Source organism: Miniopterus natalensis, chromosome 4, assembly GCF_054644295.1.
Source record: "Miniopterus natalensis isolate mMinNat1 chromosome 4, mMinNat1.hap1, whole genome shotgun sequence".
Classification (NCBI taxonomy): domain Eukaryota; kingdom Metazoa; phylum Chordata; class Mammalia; order Chiroptera; family Miniopteridae; genus Miniopterus; species Miniopterus natalensis.
Genome location: NC_142084.1, coordinates 87655860 through 87676843, shown reverse-complemented (window position 1 = coordinate 87676843; position 20984 = coordinate 87655860). Strand labels below are relative to the sequence as shown.

Here is a 20984-nt window from a genome sequence, read left to right as displayed (position 1 = left end):
GAGGTAACCACTTCATTTCCCTGCACTTAAGGAAACTCCGCTCCCAGCTTTATTAGAAGATCCACGTAGCCGTGTTTGTTGTTGTTTTATTTAGTGATATACTCAGAAAGGTAGAAAATACAAGACATAACCACAAGGCTTCCTTATAATCACTATTTGTTCCTATAACTTCATGGAATTATGGTGAGCACATTATTTTTAAAGGCAGGTTTAACAAGACAAAGCAACGCTGTATTGCAGTCCAACTAAAGCTATATAAATATGCATACATAATTTATGATCTATGTATAATGCATATATATACAAACACCGTACTTTATCGAGGTGAAATAGCACAGCAAGGTTAAGAACAAATGGCTAAACTCAATACAGGTTTACAATGCCACTGAAAGCCACTTTACTAGCACAAAGGCCTCCAGCATGCCGCTATTCACCTACTGATAAATATTTAGACTATACTTTGCTCTCTTGAAAACTAAGCCAAAATAGACATATTTTAAGGCAACCTTTGGAATTGTCAGCCTTTCTTACTTTATCTGCTTTGTGGTATATGCCATTCACAGTGACAATATATTGAACAATGAAGAACTAAGATTGGCAAATTCACCTTGAATCCATCCTATCCTCTTATAAAAATTTCTCTAGTGTACACAAAAGTCACATTTTTATTAAATTTATTGGGGTGACATTGGTTAATAAGACCAGATAGTTTTCAAGTGTACATTTCTACGATACATGATCTGTATATTGCATTGTATGCCCACCACCCAGCAACCTTGAACTTCCAATTTTAAGCAGTAATATTATTGCTTTTGGACTCATATATGCTTACTAAAAGCTATGTGTTACAGAATTTCAGTTTTGATGTTTGGAAAAGCATCTACACAAGTCTCAATGCAATTTTTTTTTTTTTTTAAATTCAGAAAATGAGAACTTATATAACGCAGGGTGTCTTGTCCGCAGGCTATGCAACACTGCCGCTCACTTCCATTGGGTCTTTGGAGAGATAAACAATCCAGTATACAAGATTGAAGCCTGCAAAAGCGACGGGAAAGAGAATCCGAGAGTACTGGTCGATTTTACTGGTGCCCCCAAAGGCCGGAGGGAGGGGTGGGGGCGTGGCGGGCGCTGACTGTAGGATGGGAGCTCTAGTGAGGACTCTGCCGGCTTCAGGGCACGGGACTATCGGCAAGGTCAGGGAGGTGACTCTTCTCTTCAGGTAGTACTTGGAGTCAGGATGCTGTGGGTAAAAGACATACGTATTCAGCCTAGGTAGAGAATAGAGATCACTTCTTTAGATTCATTTTTTTTTTTCATTATTGATAGATATTTATTGACTATTTAACTACTATGCAAGACAAAAATATCAGCAAATTCTTATACTATTGGATGGTGCTACGTTTCCAAGAAAGTAGTAAAACAAATTAAAAGAGAAAAAAAAGATTTGCTTTCACCCAGCATCAGCCATTGATGCCAACATGTTCCGCGTTAAAGAAACTGTTGAGCATTGTATGATTTGGAGGAGATGGGTCAGGTTGCAAAAGCTTATCCACCCGCTGGTTATGGTTAAGCCTACGGGACAATGAGTTTGGGTAATGAGATGGGACTTCAATTTGGAATATGTAGAAAATATAAGAAAATAACAGCTTGGTTAATTAGCATCATCCCTCCAGATACATTCCCAGCCTACACCATCATCTTCACACTCATACATGCATAATTTGGGCCAGCTGACATTAAAGACATACATGAAGATGCTCATGTGTGTGAAAGGCCGTAACGCAGCGTAAGGGCCCTTAGATCGGGCAGGATGACTCTTCATCCCTCGGAGCACCGCTGCCTCTTAGCTCGGAGGTTCTCTGTTGAGAGCCTTCTGCTTCCCATTCAGAATTCTCCCTGGTTTCCCTCCATCTTAAACGACCAAAAGACGATTCGTTTACTAACCTCAGAATCGTTATATGCTTTTCTCTATCATTAAAATTTCTATTCCCCTGAAATCCTAAGGGAACCCATTTTAATCTTGACAGGGACATTTGCGCCTGAGGTGGTGGGTGGGAAGGCCGCGCCCAGGCGGGGAAGCGCGTCCCGCACGCTGCTGGCCGCAAACCGCCGCTCAGTTTCGGTGCTTGTTTCATCCCCCAGCGTTTTCACCTTTACCCTAAAGTATCTGGCCTCATTCAGAGGCGCTGATTCTGTTCGCTTGAGATCCCCGTTATGCCGCTGGAGACTAGGGCGCCTTCCTCCGATTCTTCTCTCTTATTATCTGCATCTTGTAATTGTCTCTCTCCTTGCGGCCGGTTGTCCTCGCTGGGTCTCTGCCTTCAAACCCGGGCTGTCCATTATCCCTGCTCTTGTAAAACCACCTTGTTTCCTCCCTGGCAGCAAAATCACCACTCTGTTGCCTGGCAGGGCATGTTACTCACGTGGGCAGACTCCTGCGGCTTTAGCCAGCAACCCCGCAGCACCAGGGAGAGGCAGCCACCTCCCTGTGCTGGCAGAGCCGCAGGACCAGTGACCCACCGACGTGGTGACACTTGGACTGCGGGAAACAACAACCCAAAGAGCTCTCTGCTCCAATTCCCCTTCCTGAATTTTGCTGTTTGATTTGTTACTGAGTATCTAAATAAAAAGTCATCATAAAGAGTTCAAGACCAGCATGCTTTTCGGGGACACTGGAAAATCTGTTTCTTTACCAAAAGCAAAAAGGAGTCTACTGTGTAGTCAAGCCTAGTTTGATATGAACATGGTGAATTTCAAGCAAAGAATATCTTTATTTGTTATCTGTTGGCCCAGTATTGTGCTAAGCACTCTGGCCAGAATTAAATAAATCGTAGGTCTTGGAGGTAGAAGATAATTTTCCTGTCCTGCTGATCTAGGACAGGAAATCGGTGATACTTTCTATCAAAAATACGTGACAGCTAAGGACTGCTGTGCCCAGGGTCACCAGACATTGTGTGGACAGGACCAGGGTAGTGGTGTTTTCGTCTCCAGGAATGCTGCCTCTCTTACAAGAGCTTTTAGCATTTTTCTCAGCCTCTAATTTGACTTTTCATTCAGTAAATATTTTATTAATATATTCTTTACCAGACACAGAAAAATGTGTGACTGTTTCATTCTCCAAAAAAGAAGTATCCTCCTTCCAGACGTACGGGCCATTAAAATGTTTTACTCTAGTAAAATTTTGAAGGATCACCATGAAGTCGAAAGAGGGCAAGCCTTTAGAGCAGATTGTCTTTCTAAATGTGTCTTGACTTTTAATAGCACTCATTGCCTGTGTGAAGCTTGTGGGGTTTTTTTTTCTTTTTTAGGGAGAAAGAATGCAGGCATTAAAAAGTTTATTGACATGAGAAAGTGATTGTAAAACATACTCTGCCATAAAAATGTAAGAGGTTTCACCTCACCCTCATTTTTAGGGATGTAGGAGGAAAATTATTTTTCAATTTCTTGGCATTGTCACAGTGTGACAAATCACGTAAAATGAAGCTGCCAGATATTCCTTGTCCAGAGTTAACCAACATCACTCAAGACTAAACACCACGAAAAACTTAATCACAATGGCATTAGCTTGGAATTAAAGGTCCCCTACAATAGGATTCCCCCCTTTCCACATTGATTTCCCCGAACGATCCCTACGGAGGATTGCTTAAGAATTAAGAGGACGGGAGTCAGAAGCCCTAGATTGGGAGCCCACGTACACTGCTGAGGGGCTACACGACTTAGACTTGTCGTAGATTTCATAGACTCTCCCTAAGCTTCAATTTACTATCTTTAAAGTTGGGGACGATTATTACTTTCTTTGTGCTTTCTTTCTTTTCTTTGAGAACTTGAGAAAGACTGTGTTATATATAGACACACGCACACTTTGTACGCTCTTTTGCCTGCTTGGCTGCTACAACTTTTAGCTATTAAAACATACTTCCTTGTAAATATTATTTCTGTTGTGCCTTATCTCCTTTCCTAACGTTAATGGTAGAGGGCATGTAATTGTCATGCAGAAGTGCCCCACAGTGCCTAGCCAGTGCGCAGAGCATAGTACACGCTTAACAAACATATGCTGAATCAGCAAATGACTGAAAATCTAAACATTGTTGAAGATTTCTTCCAGTAGACAAGCAAAAAGAAAGGAGCAAAAGGTCTTACGGTTATGTTACATTGTATGTTAGTATGTTATTTTGCATTACATTATAGGTACGGTATCCAAATGCTTACTGGTGGTAAGCACTGCACAGCACTTTGCATGCATTGTTTTGCTTATTTCTAGAAGGAATCCATTGTCGTCATGCAGTTTTCATTTTGGAGATGAACCAATGAAGGCTTGAGCAGGAAGCTCACACAAATAATAGTTGGCACTACCCGAATTCAGTCCCTCTCAGATTCTAAAGGTCACACTCAGCAATTATTGTTTCTTCCCATGAGCTTTATGATTTAGAGCACGGTTCATCAATCACGGTGCTATTGACATTTTGAGTAGGATAAATCTTTGTTGTGGGGACTGTCCTGAATAACATGGGATGGAGAGCGGCACCCTGTCCTCTACCCACAAGATGCCTGTAGCACCCCTCCTCCTCTTCTCGAAGTTGTGACAACCCAAAATATCTCCAGACCTTGCCAGTATCCTCTGGGTGGAAATTCACCTACCATTGAGAATCACTGCTTTACAGTTACAGCTATCCCACGGCCTAATGGTGACTTGGGGGATATCTAGCAGGAAGCAAATAAAATATGCTCAAGGAAATGCATGGTGCCTGGCTAAGGCACAGGCTGGATAATCAGCTCCTGGATAATTGGGAATTCACAGTATAGAGACTGGATGCCAATTTAAAGGAATCACATTGAAATTCTGAAATGAAAAGAAGCCAATTTTCCAAGCCATTCAAGCTACAGGTTTGCATCAGACCCCGCTTGCCTGCTCATTGTAAGCTCAGCAGCTTCGGTTGATGGTAAAATAGGCTTTTGTCAGAGTCCAGATGAGGGCTCAGCTTGGGGCTGTCACTGTTTTGAGTGGAACACCTGTGGTTTTGAATTTTTCCAGGGCTCCCCTGCTGCTGAGTGCCATCCTGCTTTGGGTATTTTTAGAGCACAGCTTTGTCTTAAGTAACCATATTGCACAGGTACTTTGAATCAAACCGGACTTTAGGACAATCAATTATTTGATGTAGGGATAAGGCATTGGGGAAGGACTTAGAGCAATTTTGATACAGTGTTCAGTGAGTCTAATATGTTACAGAGGAGGGGCAGTGGGTCACCTCTTGAGAGAGATTCTAATCGGGGCTACATTATTCAAGGGACTAACATTGCAACTGCTTCTAGAACCAGCAAACGGGCATCAAAAATAAGGAAATATTTTTGAAAACATTTAGTATTTGACATTTTTTAAAGCTACCTGATTCTTTTAAACTATCACACTGTGGAGAAAGTAAGAGCTCTGTCAAGTTTTCCTGCATTTATGCTGCAGCTGGTAGAATTGGAAACAGAGCAGAACTCAGAATTTCTAGAGAGAAGCAGCTTACCGGCAGCAACCTGGTGGGTCAGTGGTGCTAGGGGCATGTCTGGAAACCATATTGGAACGTTTGGAGGGTGAAGAATGGAATATTTGACACGGATTTGATAGAAGGTTTGGGGAAAGAACCCACCACCTACAGCCCTCACCTAGTCCACACTGCCTTCTCTATAAGTCAATGGCACAGCCCGGAGAAGGGACACTGTGGTCTTTCTGGTGCTCAGAATCGCTCGTGGTCTTACTCCAACCCTTAATTCTCCTGAGTAATGGCACTCAAAGAAATCTTGCCAATATTTGGAGCAGAGGAAGTACATTTTCCAGCATTCTGTGCTTCGTAGGGCCCAGCAGACATTCCAGACTTGAAAAGGAACAGAGACGGGCCATACGCCTTACTTCCCTCCCCGTGCCCAAGCTGCAGCAGCGGCCTTCGTGCTTGTCGCCAGGCCAGGCCTCTGTTCTAGGCCGGCGTCGCTTCTTTCAGGACGGCGACCGGCCCAGGCTGAGGTAGGCGCTCTTGGAGGGCTCTCCTTCAGCCACCACACGCCTGAGCAGGGCCTGCATCGCAGCGCCTTGTCCCTGCTCATTGATCTGCCCCTCCCTGCTCCGGAAGACGCCCCATCAGGGAACAGGCCCTATTGACGTCACCCGTTAACGTCTCCTCCGCGTCCCACGACTGTGGAAAAGCACTTAAAAAAATTCAACAAATACCTAGGTACTCAGTAAATGGGTGGCAGGGGAAAAGAAAAGCGAATAAATGAATGAGTAAAGAATAGCTGTTGTCCCAACTAAAGACATTTTGGTCAATTTTGTTTGTAGATAAATTACCCAGAGCATAGGGCCTCTGAAAGAGAAAAGCCACGTTGGATGTGTCGGCGGGTCAGGGGAGGGGGCTCCCTTAGGGACAAGTAACGAGGGCTTCAACTTGGAAAGTAACAGGGAAGTTAGCAAAACTTTCAGGAGACCAAGGTCCGAACTTGGTTTTACGTGCAGAACAGTACACCTCAGACACGAGTTATGAAATACGAAGGCAGGAGCAACTCTCTAACGCCAAGATAACATAGCAGATAAAGTCAATAGGAAAAATACCACATAAGCAGAAAAGAAATTGTGGACAACTCCTTCTCGAAAGCTAAAAAAACAATGAAGCCTCCAGTTCAAGTGCCTTAACCACAGGAAAATAATTATTAGTCTACAGAGTACTTCTAAGGATTTAGTTTTAGGTGTTTCTTCTAGTTTGAACACTAGATTCTAAATGCCTGAATTTCTTTGTCATTATTATATTATATTTTAAGGTCAAAATCAGTGATAAACTTCTCTCCACATACGTTATAAGTAGTTGCTGGTGAAAAGCAGAGTTCATTAAAATATACAACTTAGAACCACATGAAATATCCAAGCACTTATTTCATTTCACCTTCCCCATCGGCTCGCTATTTCAATGTCCAAGTTACTCAAATTATGTTGTTTTGATTACAACGGAAAAGGCGTTTTTAAATGTCATGGTATTTGAAAGGAAAAAAAGTGACCTAGCAATCATAATATACCATTGTGCTGTATAATTTTTGTTCCGCTACATTATATAAGGCAAACTGCCACGTTTTGACATAAATAAATAAAATGTAAATGTTCTGTGCAATCACCTATATTTATTTTTGACATCTACAAGATTTGTATTGTTGTTATTTTTAAATTTTTTTATTTTTATGCTTTGACCTAGCCTTTCAGAAATGAAATTCTGCTTTCCATTGTCTTAAAATATTTTAGATGGAGCCAGGTTTAGAAATATATTTTTCATAAGAAAACAAAGTCAACTTGCAAAAAAAAAGTGCCGTGAGATTATTTAAATGCAATATTTTATCCAGCTTCCCAGAGGACCTGCTCAGTATCTGTTACTATTTTAGAATTGTAGAAGGTAGAGTATATAAATACCTGAGATCTTAAATTCCATCTCATTAATAAATTATACCTTTAAAATATTGGATGATAGGAACAATAACTATGATTTCTCCAAGGGTCTGAAACCATATCCCTCTCAGTAATATATATTTCAAAAGAGTTTAGTAAAGACATTGATCTTTCTTTTTATTTCTGCATCAGATCAATGAGCATGTTCAAAATCATTGGAGTTATTTATTTTTACCATGATTTTCATGAATTTCTCTTTTAATTTTTACTATTTCTCAAGTAACAAATTGTTAAACTGAATTCTGATGAACATTAATTCTTCTTCCTGTATCAACGTGTGTTAATATGTGACCTTTGGACAATGTGTCAGTTATATACCTATATAAATACAAATGACTTATCACTTATTTTTACAAACATAAAATAATTCTCAAAAATATTTGGAATTTATTTTCTGAGTGAAGTGATTTCCAAGTGTTTTGGACTGAATTTTTAGTCTAACATATTTTTGTTACAAAATTTATATTTTTGTCACCTTTTAAAAGAGATCTATTTTTTTTTCTTCTAAAAATCATTAAGTCAAGGAAAGAATTTTGGGAATGACCTCACCTACATCCTGAAAATATTGGATGTTTCACTATTTAGGAATTGTTGGAGAGGGGAGGGCCTCTGTAATGTTGTGGATATCAAGAGTTTAAAGTCAATTCCTAGTTTTTTACCAACTAGTAGCTAATAATTTTCCTCTCTGATGCTCTGTGTTCAGTTTGTAAGCAGAAATCACTGGACTGGATCACAAGGCTTTTTTTAAGTGGGGAGTAATTCATGAAAAAAATCTTTAAATTATGTATTTCCACTTATCACAGGGGTAGCCTTATTTTATTCCTTTGAGAAATGTAAGTTCTCAACCAAGTTTCTTAGTTTCTCAAAGAGAAAAGTTTCAGTACAAAATTATCATTCTTCATCCAATAAATGCCTGGGTATCTGAGAAGTAAAGTGCACATAGCTTTATAATTCTTATCATAAAACTTCACCAAGAATTAGCTGGGTCATATGAGGTTCCGTGATTTGGAATGTACATGAGAATTGATCAGTTATAAGGACATTTTCGGTTTAAAGTACCTGTATTACTAAATTTTATACAGCAAAATTCTCCTTTTTTCAGGATCCACCATTTGGGTTTGTACTCAGATTAAAAACATGTACTTGCCAATCGGTTCTATAATCCATTAAAAAAATTTGTGCAACTTAGTTGTTGGGAGAATTTACTCATATGTGGAAGTGAAATTTGAGGAGATATTTATGACCCTTGAATTACTAATGCTGCTTCTTATTTAAAACACCTTTGGGGACCAGAGCTTAGCCACAACAGAGCTCAACCTAACTGTATAGGGATTGTTCCCTGATCATAAGTCTTTGGAAAAAAACACATTTATTGCATGTCTTAGTAAATGAATATGAATATGACGGTGTTTTCACATGAATGGAAAACTCGGCTCACGCCTCAGCATTCGCTGAACCTACAACTCACGTCTTGCCCCCATTAAATAAGCCAGCAAGCAGGTCCTAATACAAGGTGTCTGTCCCTTAGGAGCCCCTGTTTGTTTCCTTCAGGCTCTGAAGCCTCAAAGTCTCCTTAAAAACATTTTATTTTAGTTTTAGCCTCCTTAGTTGCTTTAAGTGAACCTGTCCAAAGCGAACATGTAAAGGCTGAGAAGAACATGCTTGTCCCTGAGAGCGTGGGGCCTGCGGGTACCAGGAGGGTGGTGACGGAGGAATGCCAGGCGTCACGGCCTCGGGAAACGCGGGATTGTCGCCTGGCTTTTTGCTGTGAGCTTGGCTACAACGTTGGCCCTTTTGCTGTGAGCTTGGCTAAAACGTTGGCCTTTTTGCTGTGAGCTTGGCTAAAACGTTGGCCTTTTTGCTGTGAGCTTGGCTGCAACGTTGGCCTTGGAACCAGGTTTATGTAACTCACGCTCAGCTAATACTACTTTTGGACAATTTGTTTGTTGATCGCTGTTTGGGTGACCTGTTCTATAGGGTGGGTAAGATTAGTAAAGTAAACTGTTACCAAGACAATCTCAGCTTCCACGGGCTCAGTGGCCTTGGGTGTCCCCGCGGCGGGCGAGGCTGCCCCCGGCGCCTTCCTTTTGGCCTTCTGCGTCTGGAGGTTGGTGAAGTAGTTGACAGCTGCGAACTCGATGAGAGCCGAGAAGACGAAGGCAAAGCACACGGCGATGAACCAGTCCATGGCGGTCGCGTAGGACACCTTGGGCAGCGAGTGGCGGGCGCTGATGCTCAGCGTGGTCATGGTCAGCACGGTGGTGATCCCTGCGCGGAAAGGGCGGGCCGGCGTTAGCCCGGGGCCGGAGCGGGCGGAGGGGCCGGCGGTGGCGGGGGTCAGACACTCTCCAGGTGTAATTTTGGTTATTATGTTATTGCTTAATAATTGTTCCGAGTTATTATCATAGGTATTATCATTTTTGTATCCTTCAACACCTAGTGCAGCGACCTGCACACTGTAGTAACTCGAAACGTAGTTTTTTAATTGATTTAGCTTAACTGTTGTAAAATTTAAGCCACGGAAAATTTTAGTTGTTTATTTCTTTAGAACACTTAGAGCGAACTATCACTAAAGTTATAAAACCCTGAACTTCTGGTTTTTATAGATGATAATATCTTTCACCCTATTTAAGAAGTCTATCTGGTATGAATAATCATAAAATTAGGTTCTTCATTTTTTTAAATTACTAGCTTGGTTTTAAGGTAAAATATCTACTCATGAGAAAATAATTTCAGTGTTCATCTGCCAGCAGTTTTCTGTCTTGAATTATGACTTGGAGAATTTATGTAATTTGAATACTGTCAACATCATTCTATAGATATTCTTTTATAATCTTCAGAACAAGATCTATTTTAATATAGTAAGCTAAAAAGTCAAAATTCATCTGCGATTTCAGTTCAACTTAGGCCTTCCCTAGGAACTGCTAAATTTGTAATATGAAAATTCAGAAAAAATGGATTTTGTTAGTGATGATGTTTTCTGTTACATCTCTTTTTCTTACTTTATTTTGTTTCGTCAAAACTGGTAGTGACTCTGGACATCATAAATGGAACTAAACTTTAGGTTGAAACATGGGAAATTGGTAGTATTTAACTAATTTTAGACCTGGAAAAATAGCAATTTTTTTATGGTCCAACCTAATAAAAGTGAGCTACAGTTTATATGTTAGTGGGTTCAGTAACTTAGCCTTGGTTTTTATGGATTTACATGCCATTTCTGACTTTTATGCTTCCCCTTGGCTGTGAAAAATCAAATACAGATTTTTTTTAAAAAAGCCTACTAAATAGGACATATGAAAGTCACGGGAAACCAGCCAGAATTCTCACTAAGGCAAATGTTTTGTTGATTCACCACACAACTTGTGATAAGATAAGGGCCCTTTTACACGATACATGTGTCTGAACGAGAAAGGAGTCTGTTTCCTTTGTGGACTGAAAAAGTGCACTGGCACGAATATTTCCCTGACACACCCAAAGCACGAGAGCTGGAGGATGAATGGAAAGAGCCCGAAGAGGGAAGCGTACCAAAGACGGTCCTGGCGGGGACAGACTCCTTATTGATCCAGAAGGACACCTGGGAAAGAATGACGGTCATGATGCAGGGTGTGTATATCTGTATCATGAAGTAGCCCATCTTCCGTTGCAAGTGGAAATAGACTGTCATTATTACGTATTCACCTGTTGGAAGACACGGAAATCAGTGTTATTGCTGTTGACAGCGTGAAAGAAGAACACAGCTGGGGATAAATCGCCCAAGTCTTTAAATAAACATGGGCTGGAAGAAAACAACCAAAGGCATATTTTAACATCTGGCGGGCACGCTGATCAGCAGATGATAGATACATCAGCTCATTGTTTGGGGCGGGGTTCTTTGTGCCGTATACATACAAAACCACTCACTCCAAGGATACTCTAATCTTTATGTGCACCTGGCAGCAAAGTCTTTAATTTAAAGAAAGCCACTCAGTGCTTCAAACATCACGCTTATCTGAGGATGGCTAATGCAGAGGAGAAAGAAAGAGGTATTTTGAAGATGCACGCTGGAGTCACCTTTCAGGATGACATCCAAGTATTGGTCAAATTCTCACCTGTATTAGATTTAATCGTCTCACTAGATACTGTTTGTCCAATCAGATCATACTGGAGGAGGCTTGAAGATTCTTCTGGAACTTCGACTGAGTAAAGTGGTCCTTTTTTCCATGTATATATGATTTCACTTTTGGGGTAGGCATCTGAATTTTTAAAACACATTGAACATAATAGTGAACCTGACTAGCAGTAGTTTTTTCTTTCAAAGCAAATTTTGTGCATATAAAAAGGAAATACAAACATGAGTTTTCTTTAATCTGGGTGACTAAAACCTCTGACTATGACAGATATGATTAAGTAAGTATATTCCTGGAGTCACACTTTGAGTGTCATAGTAATATTTCTCTTTTGTTTTCCAGTCTCTGATTAAAACCAAATAATTGCATATTTTGAATGCATTATTTGACTCTCAGAAGCTTTTTGTAACTTACAACTTCCAAACTTGAGTGGGCAAGCGTGCCCATCCATAGGAAAGTTAACCAGCCTCATCGGACAGTCGGCATTGATGGTAAGCCTGGGGACATCGGGGTGAATGGTTCTGAGTTAGCACGATGGACGGATCAGCTGGGCAGAAGATGTGGGATTGGGAAAACCTTACCTCATGGTATATAGAATGGTTCCGTTCTGCATTATTCTGAAGAGTTTATTAGGAGTTGTCATATTGTGAGCAATTGATCTTTTGCCATTCCTGAAAAAAGTGTCAGGTGTCCAGATTTTACTGACCATCAGGTTATTCAAACTCAGAATCTCAGTTGGCCCCCCAAACTTCAGCCTCTCATCAGTCCAAGTCTGGCGGAAGAAAACATCCATGGTATACTCCTAAGGGAAAATCAGATATTCATGCGGGCCGGGGAGACGGCTTATTAAGAACAGTTTATGCACCAACTTACCCACCCAATCCTGAAACCTAAGGAACGAAGCAACTTTTTATGACAATAACCTATGAGGAAAGTTATAATTTCAGTGAGTTGTTCTTTTTCTCAAAGTCCAAGCTTGTACTCTTATGGAAGATAGTGCTGTTGTACAAAGTTCCCTCCTTAACCTTGACCCTCCTCAACGTGCTTTGTTTTCTGTCACCCATCTCTCCATCCTTCAGCCTATCAATTACCCCATCCTTAATTTAGGGAAGAAAAACATGGAAAGATTTACACTTAGGTTTTGCACTGCCCTCCTTACCATCAGTTAGCCTAACCGTTCCCCTTGGCAATCTGTTCGCCTTCAAAGGCGTCTCCAGCGTCCTGATACCGTTCAGAGAAGGTCCAAGGGGAACTCGCCTTGGCGAGCACACCCTGGCTGCACGTCACAACTATTTTACATCATTCTCAGAGCACACAAAGCGGATGTGACCATGAGTACTCAAAAAGAGCATCATTAAAGCTTGCATAATAATAACTATGAGTTTTACTTTGTGGCTTTTATGAAATAACATTAAAAATATTAAGAATTATGATAAGGGTCATTGCAAAAGTCAATGATAAATAACAATGTAATTACATCAAAAGATTGCCAGTAATTGCTTTGCCGACTTTATATGTTCTTTTAAGAGTCCTATTACCATAAGTGGTGATTATATTTTAAAAATATAATTTGACACACAATATATTCATATAATGACGATCCAGGCTCTAACAGGGCTCTATCATACAAATTAAAAGGAGATAAATGCATATAATAAAGTTCCAAGTATCCCCAGATTTCAAATAATACAGTAGAATATGGTCGCGGTTATTTATATGTGGGTGAGTCGGTAGTTCAGTGAAAACTGTGATAGTAAAATCATTGAAGATGCTGGTTAATGAAGACTCTCTATTCTCTCCAGTCTTAAGACATTTCTCTCTTGAATAAAGTCATCCTCCCTCCCCTCCTCTTCTTATATTCTTTTTATTTTTTCCCCTTTCTCTTCCTCTCATATTTCTTCCCTTTTTATTTTCTTGTCAACTCAAAAAGCAGCCCATAAAAAAGTTTCTGATAGCTGTTTACGCAAAATTACATTTCCCTAATAAAATGTAATGAGGCACTTCTTTAAGAAGTTATGTTTATTTCCGTTTTAGTATTTACATTTTACCTTTAGGGGGAAATGCTACCTAAGGACTATGCCACCCTATTCTGATCTGTAGTCTAGAAGGCTAGCTCAGGTTCTTACTGCCACTTACTATAAATACCCTTTTACAAATCCTACAGCCGTCTGTACCTGGAGCAGTCCCTGGAACACCTACTGGCCTGTTCCCGACACAAACGACTCCCTTCACTCTTTTAATGAAATATACTAAAAATGATGTACTGCACATATAAATCTATGCTTTCAGTCTCATAGCTGTTCCAAGTACACTGACATGGCACTTCTGTTGTCTTTGTTTTGCTACTCCATGCATTTACCAGGACCTCGTAAAGGTGAGGAGAAGCTTCACTTCGCAGGCACGAATGAATACATGACACGTGGACAGAAGAGGGGACCCCGTCTTATAAAACCCCTCAGATGCAGGTGTTCAGGCAGAGCCCTTAGTGCAGGAGATCAAGCCAGTAATTGCTCTCAGGGCCGTGCCCTCCCAGCAGGAGTTCGCGTGTGCGTGGAGGTGCTTGGTAACCATGCCCGTTATCATTAGCTCTGGGTCGTGGCGCTCCCCCCCCGAAGCAAAGTTCCCTCCCCACTCAGAGCTCACTCACCATCTCCACATCTGACACGGGCCCAAAACTGGTCACGTAAATGTCTGTTTTGACTTCAGTGACAGCACCTGAAATTAGCCCAGAAGGATGGGGGCAGTTATCACCAGTGATGTTGGAGGAGCTGAACTTAATGGCTCTACAACAAAGCCCCTTCTCATGGCCAGAACCTGCAACCACCCTACAGTAATCCCAGCAGAACGCTCCTGGAGTTTTCAACCTTAAAAAGTCACACCACTTGCCTTATTTTGAATTTAATCTGGTCAACTTTGGGAATGCAAGTAAAAGGAGAACTAGGTGAGACCGCTAATGAAAACGATAACAATAACTAATTGACGGCTTTAACGGGACAGATGCCTGGAGGATCTCATTCAGCACTCACGCCACTCTACGAGGCAAGCACTGTTCATACACTCACACTATTGAGGGAACTGAGGCTCGGAGAGTTCAAACAACTTTCATATCAGATCTCTAATTGAGGAGGGGCAGAGAGTGGATGTGGCCTCTCTCCAGGACCCCTGCACTTCCCCACCCAGCCATCCTTCTGAGGCCCCAGGACCTTGGAATGGCAGTAAGGGCCAGGAGAGGACAGATGTTGGGTCTCCTAGAAGTCGTCGCCTCTCACCTCCGAATCCCGGCCGCAGCCGATTGTCGTAGCCTTCAAGCAAGTTGTCCAGGATCCGACTGATATTCTCTGAGTAGGCGTTTCCTTCATCCCCAAGTGCCCCTAGGGCGTGTCCTACCCTGTGAGTAGACAGGCAGTGACCCTCACTCCCAGCCTCGGAGAAAATGGGCCGTTCAGTTCTTGCCTTCCCCGCCCAGCTACATGCCGCACCGGCCCGGCTTCTTTCATGGTTGGGTAGAGAAGTCACCCAGTGGGTGTGCGCTCTCCCTCCCCTCTGGGCTAAAGGGGAAAAATCGGGAAGAAACTCTTACTCACCATAAGATCACGTAGAGCCAGGGCAGAGGCGATGCCATGCTGCGGTGCTCGAGATGCCTGCTCCCGCCCTCCCGGTTTCCCTCCCCGCCGGCAGCTCCCCCGCCAGTCAGCCAGAGCAACCTTCTGGACCCCGCATAGCACTTTGCCGTGTTTGCATCCAGCCAGTAATCCAGTCGGTGATGGGGTTGCCAGAAAAAATGTAAGGGTCCCCCTTGCTGTCTTTTCATGTGACCAGGGCGGTTGGTGTTCTTAGACCATGTCCTGATGGACACTCGGCTTCCTCCGACTGACTCATCTGGGAAGTGAGCATCGGAGGGGACAGTGCATGGCTGGAGAGCAGTGACAATAATTGAATAAGGCATTAGGGGAGATTAGAAAGGAGAAATCCACTGCCAGGTTTGGCAAGGAAGTAGCAGAGCCCTGTGAGGAAATCTGGAAAGCAGTGGCATCTTGCTGATTGAGATTATGTTCCAATGGGCTTAGCATTTATTATTTCTGTGGTTCACAGAAGGATTCCTGCACAGCTCTCACTGCTCAAAAAGTCTGATGATACTGGGATCCTCTCGGGTTCTCTCTCTGATTTCATCCGCTTTCTTGCATCAGACACACCTTTCCTGTGTGTTCAAAAGTTGCCCCTAATTACTCATTGGAAAAAAACCTGATAACACAGCAGAAGAACTCCTGGCCATCTTCCTGTTGGGTTAGTCTTTTCTTTAATACTTTGCTGATCCTTTCTGTTGAAGGTGTATCGTCTCAAGCTAAGGTATATAAATGGATCCTGCCACTACCTTTCGAAGCCTGACCAGTTTCAGGAGTGCTTCCTGTAAGAGGCAGTGTCTGGCAATAGCTGATTAAGGGTCCCCGCGTGGAAATGCTGTAAGGAGAAAGCCCCCGTGACATGGTTAATGAGGATGTTGCTGGCACTGCGTTACTAGGCTTGCCCAGGTCAAAAGTAAAATGTTTGAACCCAAGACGTATGGTTTCCCACCCAGTCTGGCAGGAGCAGGATGGAGTGAAAGAAGTCTCTTTAAACCTTAACATTTTAATCTTTAAATTAAAAACTAAGCACAATAAAGGAGAGCATTATATATATGTTATATAGTAATGATTATATATTAATTATGCATATAAATATGTACGGATTAATCAGAAGCGTAAGAACAGAAAGCAGATATCTCACTTGACCACCCTCCTGCCAAGTCAGAGCCACTCACTATCCGCCCAGGTCGCCCCCGTCTGCACCTTCAGAACCTAAATTCTACAAAGGCAACTATCGCACACGTGTCGCACCATCTTAAGAGTCATTTCTAAAGACATAAGTCATTTGAGGAGCATTTAAAGAGATTATATATAACCGAGAAGAAACAATAGAAACAGGAAGAATGAAAGATTTCCTATGAAATAGTTATTTTTAATTAAATGTGTTGGAGTAACATTGGTTAATAACATTATGTGGATCTCAGGTGTCCATTTCTATACCTGTATTGCACTGTGTGCCCACCACCCACAGACAGATCACCTTCTGTCACCACATATTCGGCCCCCTTTAGCCTTCACCACCCAACACCTCCCTTCCCTCTGGTCTGTGTCTGAGTTTCAGTTTTATATCCCACGTATGAGTGAAGTCATATGGCTCTTAGCTTTTTCTGACTGACTGACTTTGCTTAGCGTGATATTCTCGGGGTCCTTCCAGGTTGCTGCAAATGGCAGTGCTTCCCCTTTTCCATGATGAGGAGTGTTCCGTTGTATATATGCCACATCTTCTCTGTGCAGTCGCCTGCTGAGGGACGCCTTGATTGTTTCCGTGTCTTGGCCACCGGGAGTAATGCTGCAGTGATGGGGTCATATACTTTGTGAACAAGCGTTTCCAAATTTTTCAGGTAGATACCCAGAAGAGGGGTTGTTGGGCCATATAGTCACTCTATTCTTAATTTTTTGAGGACCCTCCAGGCTGTTTTCCATCGTGACAGTACCAGTCTCCATGCCCACCAGCAGTGATGAGGGCTCCCTTTTCTCCGCAACCCCTCCAACACTTGTTATTACCTGTCTTCGTGATAATAGTCATTCCAACAGGTGTGAGGGGGTGTCTCATTGTGGTTTGATCTGCATTTCCCTAAGAGCTAGTGAAGTTGCGCATCATTTTATATAACTTTTTGCCATTTGTATGTCTTCTTGGGAGAGGTGTCTGTCCAGCTTCTCTGCCCATTTTTCCATTGGATTGTTTGGTTTTTGGTATTGAGTTATATGAGTTCTTTATATATTTCGGATATTAACCCCTGTCAGAGCTGTTTTTGTAAATATTTTCTCTCACTAGGTTAGTTGCCTTTTGTTTTGTTGATGTTTTTGTTTGTTTGTTTTTGCTGTGCAGAAGCTTTTTAGTTTGATATTTATTTATTTTTGCCTTCACTTTCCTTGCTTTGGGGCCAAATTCATAAAATCTTCTCTAAGACCAAGGTCCATGTGTCTAGTACCTATGTTTTCTTCTATGTAATTTATTGTTTCAGGTCTCATATATTTAGGTCTTTGATCCATTTTGAATTAATTTTTGTACATGGGGACAAACTATAGTCTAGTTTCATTCTTTGTATGTGGCTTTCCAATTTCCAAGCATCACATAATCATTATTGTCATCATCATTTTTGGCCAAATCTAATCTTTTCTCTCCAGCACTTAGAAATGGAGTGAAAAAATCAGAGTTTGGTCTTTGTTATTTACTAAGGCTCCCAGTACTGGGGAGGACCTGTTTGGCCAAGTTCATGCAAGATGAGAAATAGCTGTGGAGGGAGGGAAAAAAACAGAAATGCAGCAATTGTACAGAATGAAGCAGAGACACTTCACTACCCCCCCCCCCAAAAAAAAACAAACAAAAACCACAACTGAGCTAACAGCTGCCTATATTTTAGGCAGCCTCCCTGACTCCATTCCTTCATAATCTAGGTCTCATTTCTGCCCTTAACTCCTCCCAAAAGCAGTTTCCTTCTTATAAATTCCTCATCTTTTTGCTTCAGACAAGTGGGTTAGTGTCACTAGCTCCTAAAAGGAGCCATTTAATTCAGAAGACTGTATCCCGAGCTTAAAAGCAAAACTTCAGGTTATGAAGACACGGTGTGACACTTGGATGCACTGCATGACCGACTGGGGAGCAAACCTCGGCAAGACTGAACCCTGAGTGTATGTCCTGGGCTTTTAGAAAGGAACGGGCATTGCACCTACTTTATCTCGCTTCTTAATGAATGTCTCGCCTCCACGAGGAGGAGGCATTTTGGCAGCCTGCATGTACTCTTTCGGGCCACTAGGGGACCACTGAGCATCGTCTCCTGGCAGTGCCTCCCACACCCCAGAGTCTGCCTGCCTATTTATCAGGTGCTTGGAGTACAGGGGAGAGGACCCTATTTTGGGTTCAAGCCCAGGGATGGGCTCTGGGGAAATGCCGTAGGAGAGCAAGCAGAATGGAAGTCTGTTAACATGAATTCTGTTGGACTTGCATAAGACGTAAATCCCAAACCTACTGCCACGTAAAGGGATATTCTCAAAGCAAATGATAAAAATAAACATTTGAAACTGCCATGGAAAGGGCAGAGGCCTTCATGAGAATAATGGCATCCTTCATGTTATCACAGTGCATGACTTAATGTTACCTCTTAGGATAAAATATCAGAGGATTGCTATTTATACAGCAGTGATTTAACCTGAGAGAAAAAAATAAATGGTGGTGGAGGGATCTTCAGAGAAGAGGCTAATAGGTATTTGATGCGTATTTGGAGCTAATGACTCATCAGTGACTAATGATGTTGCACAAAATAACAAACGCCGCCCCCCTAAAAAATTAGGGAAAAACTCATTAACAAAACCTGACCATCAAAGAAACAATTACTTTAAAATAGACCTTTAACAGGCTCCGGAGAGAGAGAGCATGCCAGGAGTCGAGTACCTGAGATGTCCAAATGAAAAGAGCTGCAAAGCTCTGCGGACTTGCTGGGAGCCCGTTGCTGCTGCCACCGCCTGATTGGTTATTGTGCCCCTCGATCAGCAAGGAATGCTCGATGCCCAGCTAGAAAACCCGGCTCGCCAGTGGCATTAGCAAAATGGCTTATTTTTCTTATGGTACAGAAAAGGATCCTGCAGCTAAGCAACCACAGCGCCGACAGGGCTGCACTTCGCCTTGCCTTCCTTTGGGGTTGCAGCAAGGCCACCTCAGTTGCAGCCGTCCTGTCTGCAAGGGAAAGAACTGAGCCGCATAGCTATCTCCTCGCAGGGGAGCGTTTCAGAATTGCAAGATGCTGCTTGCTTTCTGAATTAGGGAATGAATGTATACAGACAAATGTTCAGGTGAATCCTACAAAAAGCTTTTGACACTAGCTACGGAAAGCTAGGAAATCGGGCTGATTTCAATAGCAAGGAATCTTCTCTTTAGGTTTTTCATCCTTTGTAACGTAGGGGCCAAGGAGATGAGGGCTGGGAATGAATGAAAAATGGACCAGCTAAGAGGTCTGCGCAGGCAGGGAACCCCTAGGCAGGTTGGTTACACCTTACCCCTGACTCCGGCTAAAGGCGTGGGGAGTGGAGTGCAGGCTGCATTTCTGCTGTCGCTGGCACACCAGCTTTTAGCCAGGCAAACTGCAGATATGTGCCAAAACCTCATGAGATCTTTTCTCAATGTTTTTTCTTACTTTTAATATATTTAAGATAATCTGCTAAATTCATTGTCATTGAACGCGGGTAATCCAGCCACAGTACATACAAGGACTGATAAATTTGTTTGACATTCAGTTAAAGCACATGGGCCATCTGAGGCCTAAATAGCTGAGCCGCATTAGTGTAGTTCCTCTCAGAATTACCCTTCCTGGGTTTCATCTCTAATTTAACAACAGATTTATTTTTAAATTTTCTACATGAATGAGTGAACAGAAATTATACCGATTCCATTAGTTAATATCCATTATACTGAGTCCCAATAAAATTTCTTATAAAATTACATGATAAAAAAATCTCTGTTTTGATAAGCAATGGACATAGCTTTCTTTCTACAAACTTTGTAACTGCTTGTGTTTTCTCCTTTGATTTTCCTGGCTAGAAATTCAAAGGCAGAACTGAATTATAGCTGATTTTGTTTGTGGTTGTCTTTTCTTAGTCCTGCACCTGCTTTTCTGTTTTTATTCTATACTTTGCACTTGTCTTTTCCTGTGCGGCTCCTCAAAACTTTTTACAAAGAAGATGGGATATAAATAAATATTAGTAAATGCAAGAGTTAGTGGTGATTTCCAGGGGCCACTCGATTATTTAGACCAACTCTTCATATTATCTGTTGGTTACTTTATCTGCAGTCATGTGTGAACTAAAACCCAGATAAAATGTAAGAACACAAAACGGAAAAGACATTAACTGTGAGAGGAGAGGTCAAACCAGAAGATTCTAGAACAATCAGACACTGAACTGGAGATCATGTTTTACAGAAAATGGGCAGTTAGTGTGAAGCTCCAGCCAATTTATACTTTGAAACTAAATTAGTGAAATGTCACATATTGTCTCATTTTTAAGGTAAAAGGAAAATATTGTTTTATTCATGTGTTTAAAAATTACCAAAATTACCTCTTTTTTTTTGTTTTTAGGAGAATTTTTAGGTTCACAGCAAAATTGAGAGAAAAGTACAGAGATTTCCCACATACATAGTCTCCCCAATCAATATCAGCTGCTCCCAAAAGTAATAATACATTTGTTACTATTGAGGACCTTACATGGATACATCATTATCACCCAGAGTTTGTAGTTTACATTAGAGTTCACGCTTGGTGTTGTACATTTTATGGGTTTGGACAAATGTAGAATGTC

The 20984-nt window shown here is 41.7% G+C and overlaps 1 protein-coding gene across 1 annotated transcript; it reads right to left on the bottom strand.

The window, feature by feature from the left end:
- Nucleotides 1–964: 964 nt before the first annotated feature.
- Nucleotides 965–15193, bottom strand: GABRA6 (gamma-aminobutyric acid type A receptor subunit alpha6). Its single transcript, XM_016213984.2, has 9 exons — nucleotides 15156–15193; nucleotides 14841–14959; nucleotides 14219–14286; nucleotides 12153–12373; nucleotides 11986–12068; nucleotides 11554–11697; nucleotides 10991–11143; nucleotides 9474–9733; nucleotides 965–1240 (listed from the first exon to the last, which is right to left on the bottom strand). The coding sequence occupies exons 1-9, from the start codon at nucleotides 15191–15193 to the stop codon at nucleotides 965–967; spliced, it is 1362 nt and encodes a 453-aa protein (XP_016069470.2).
- Nucleotides 15194–20984: the final 5791 nt, after the last annotated feature.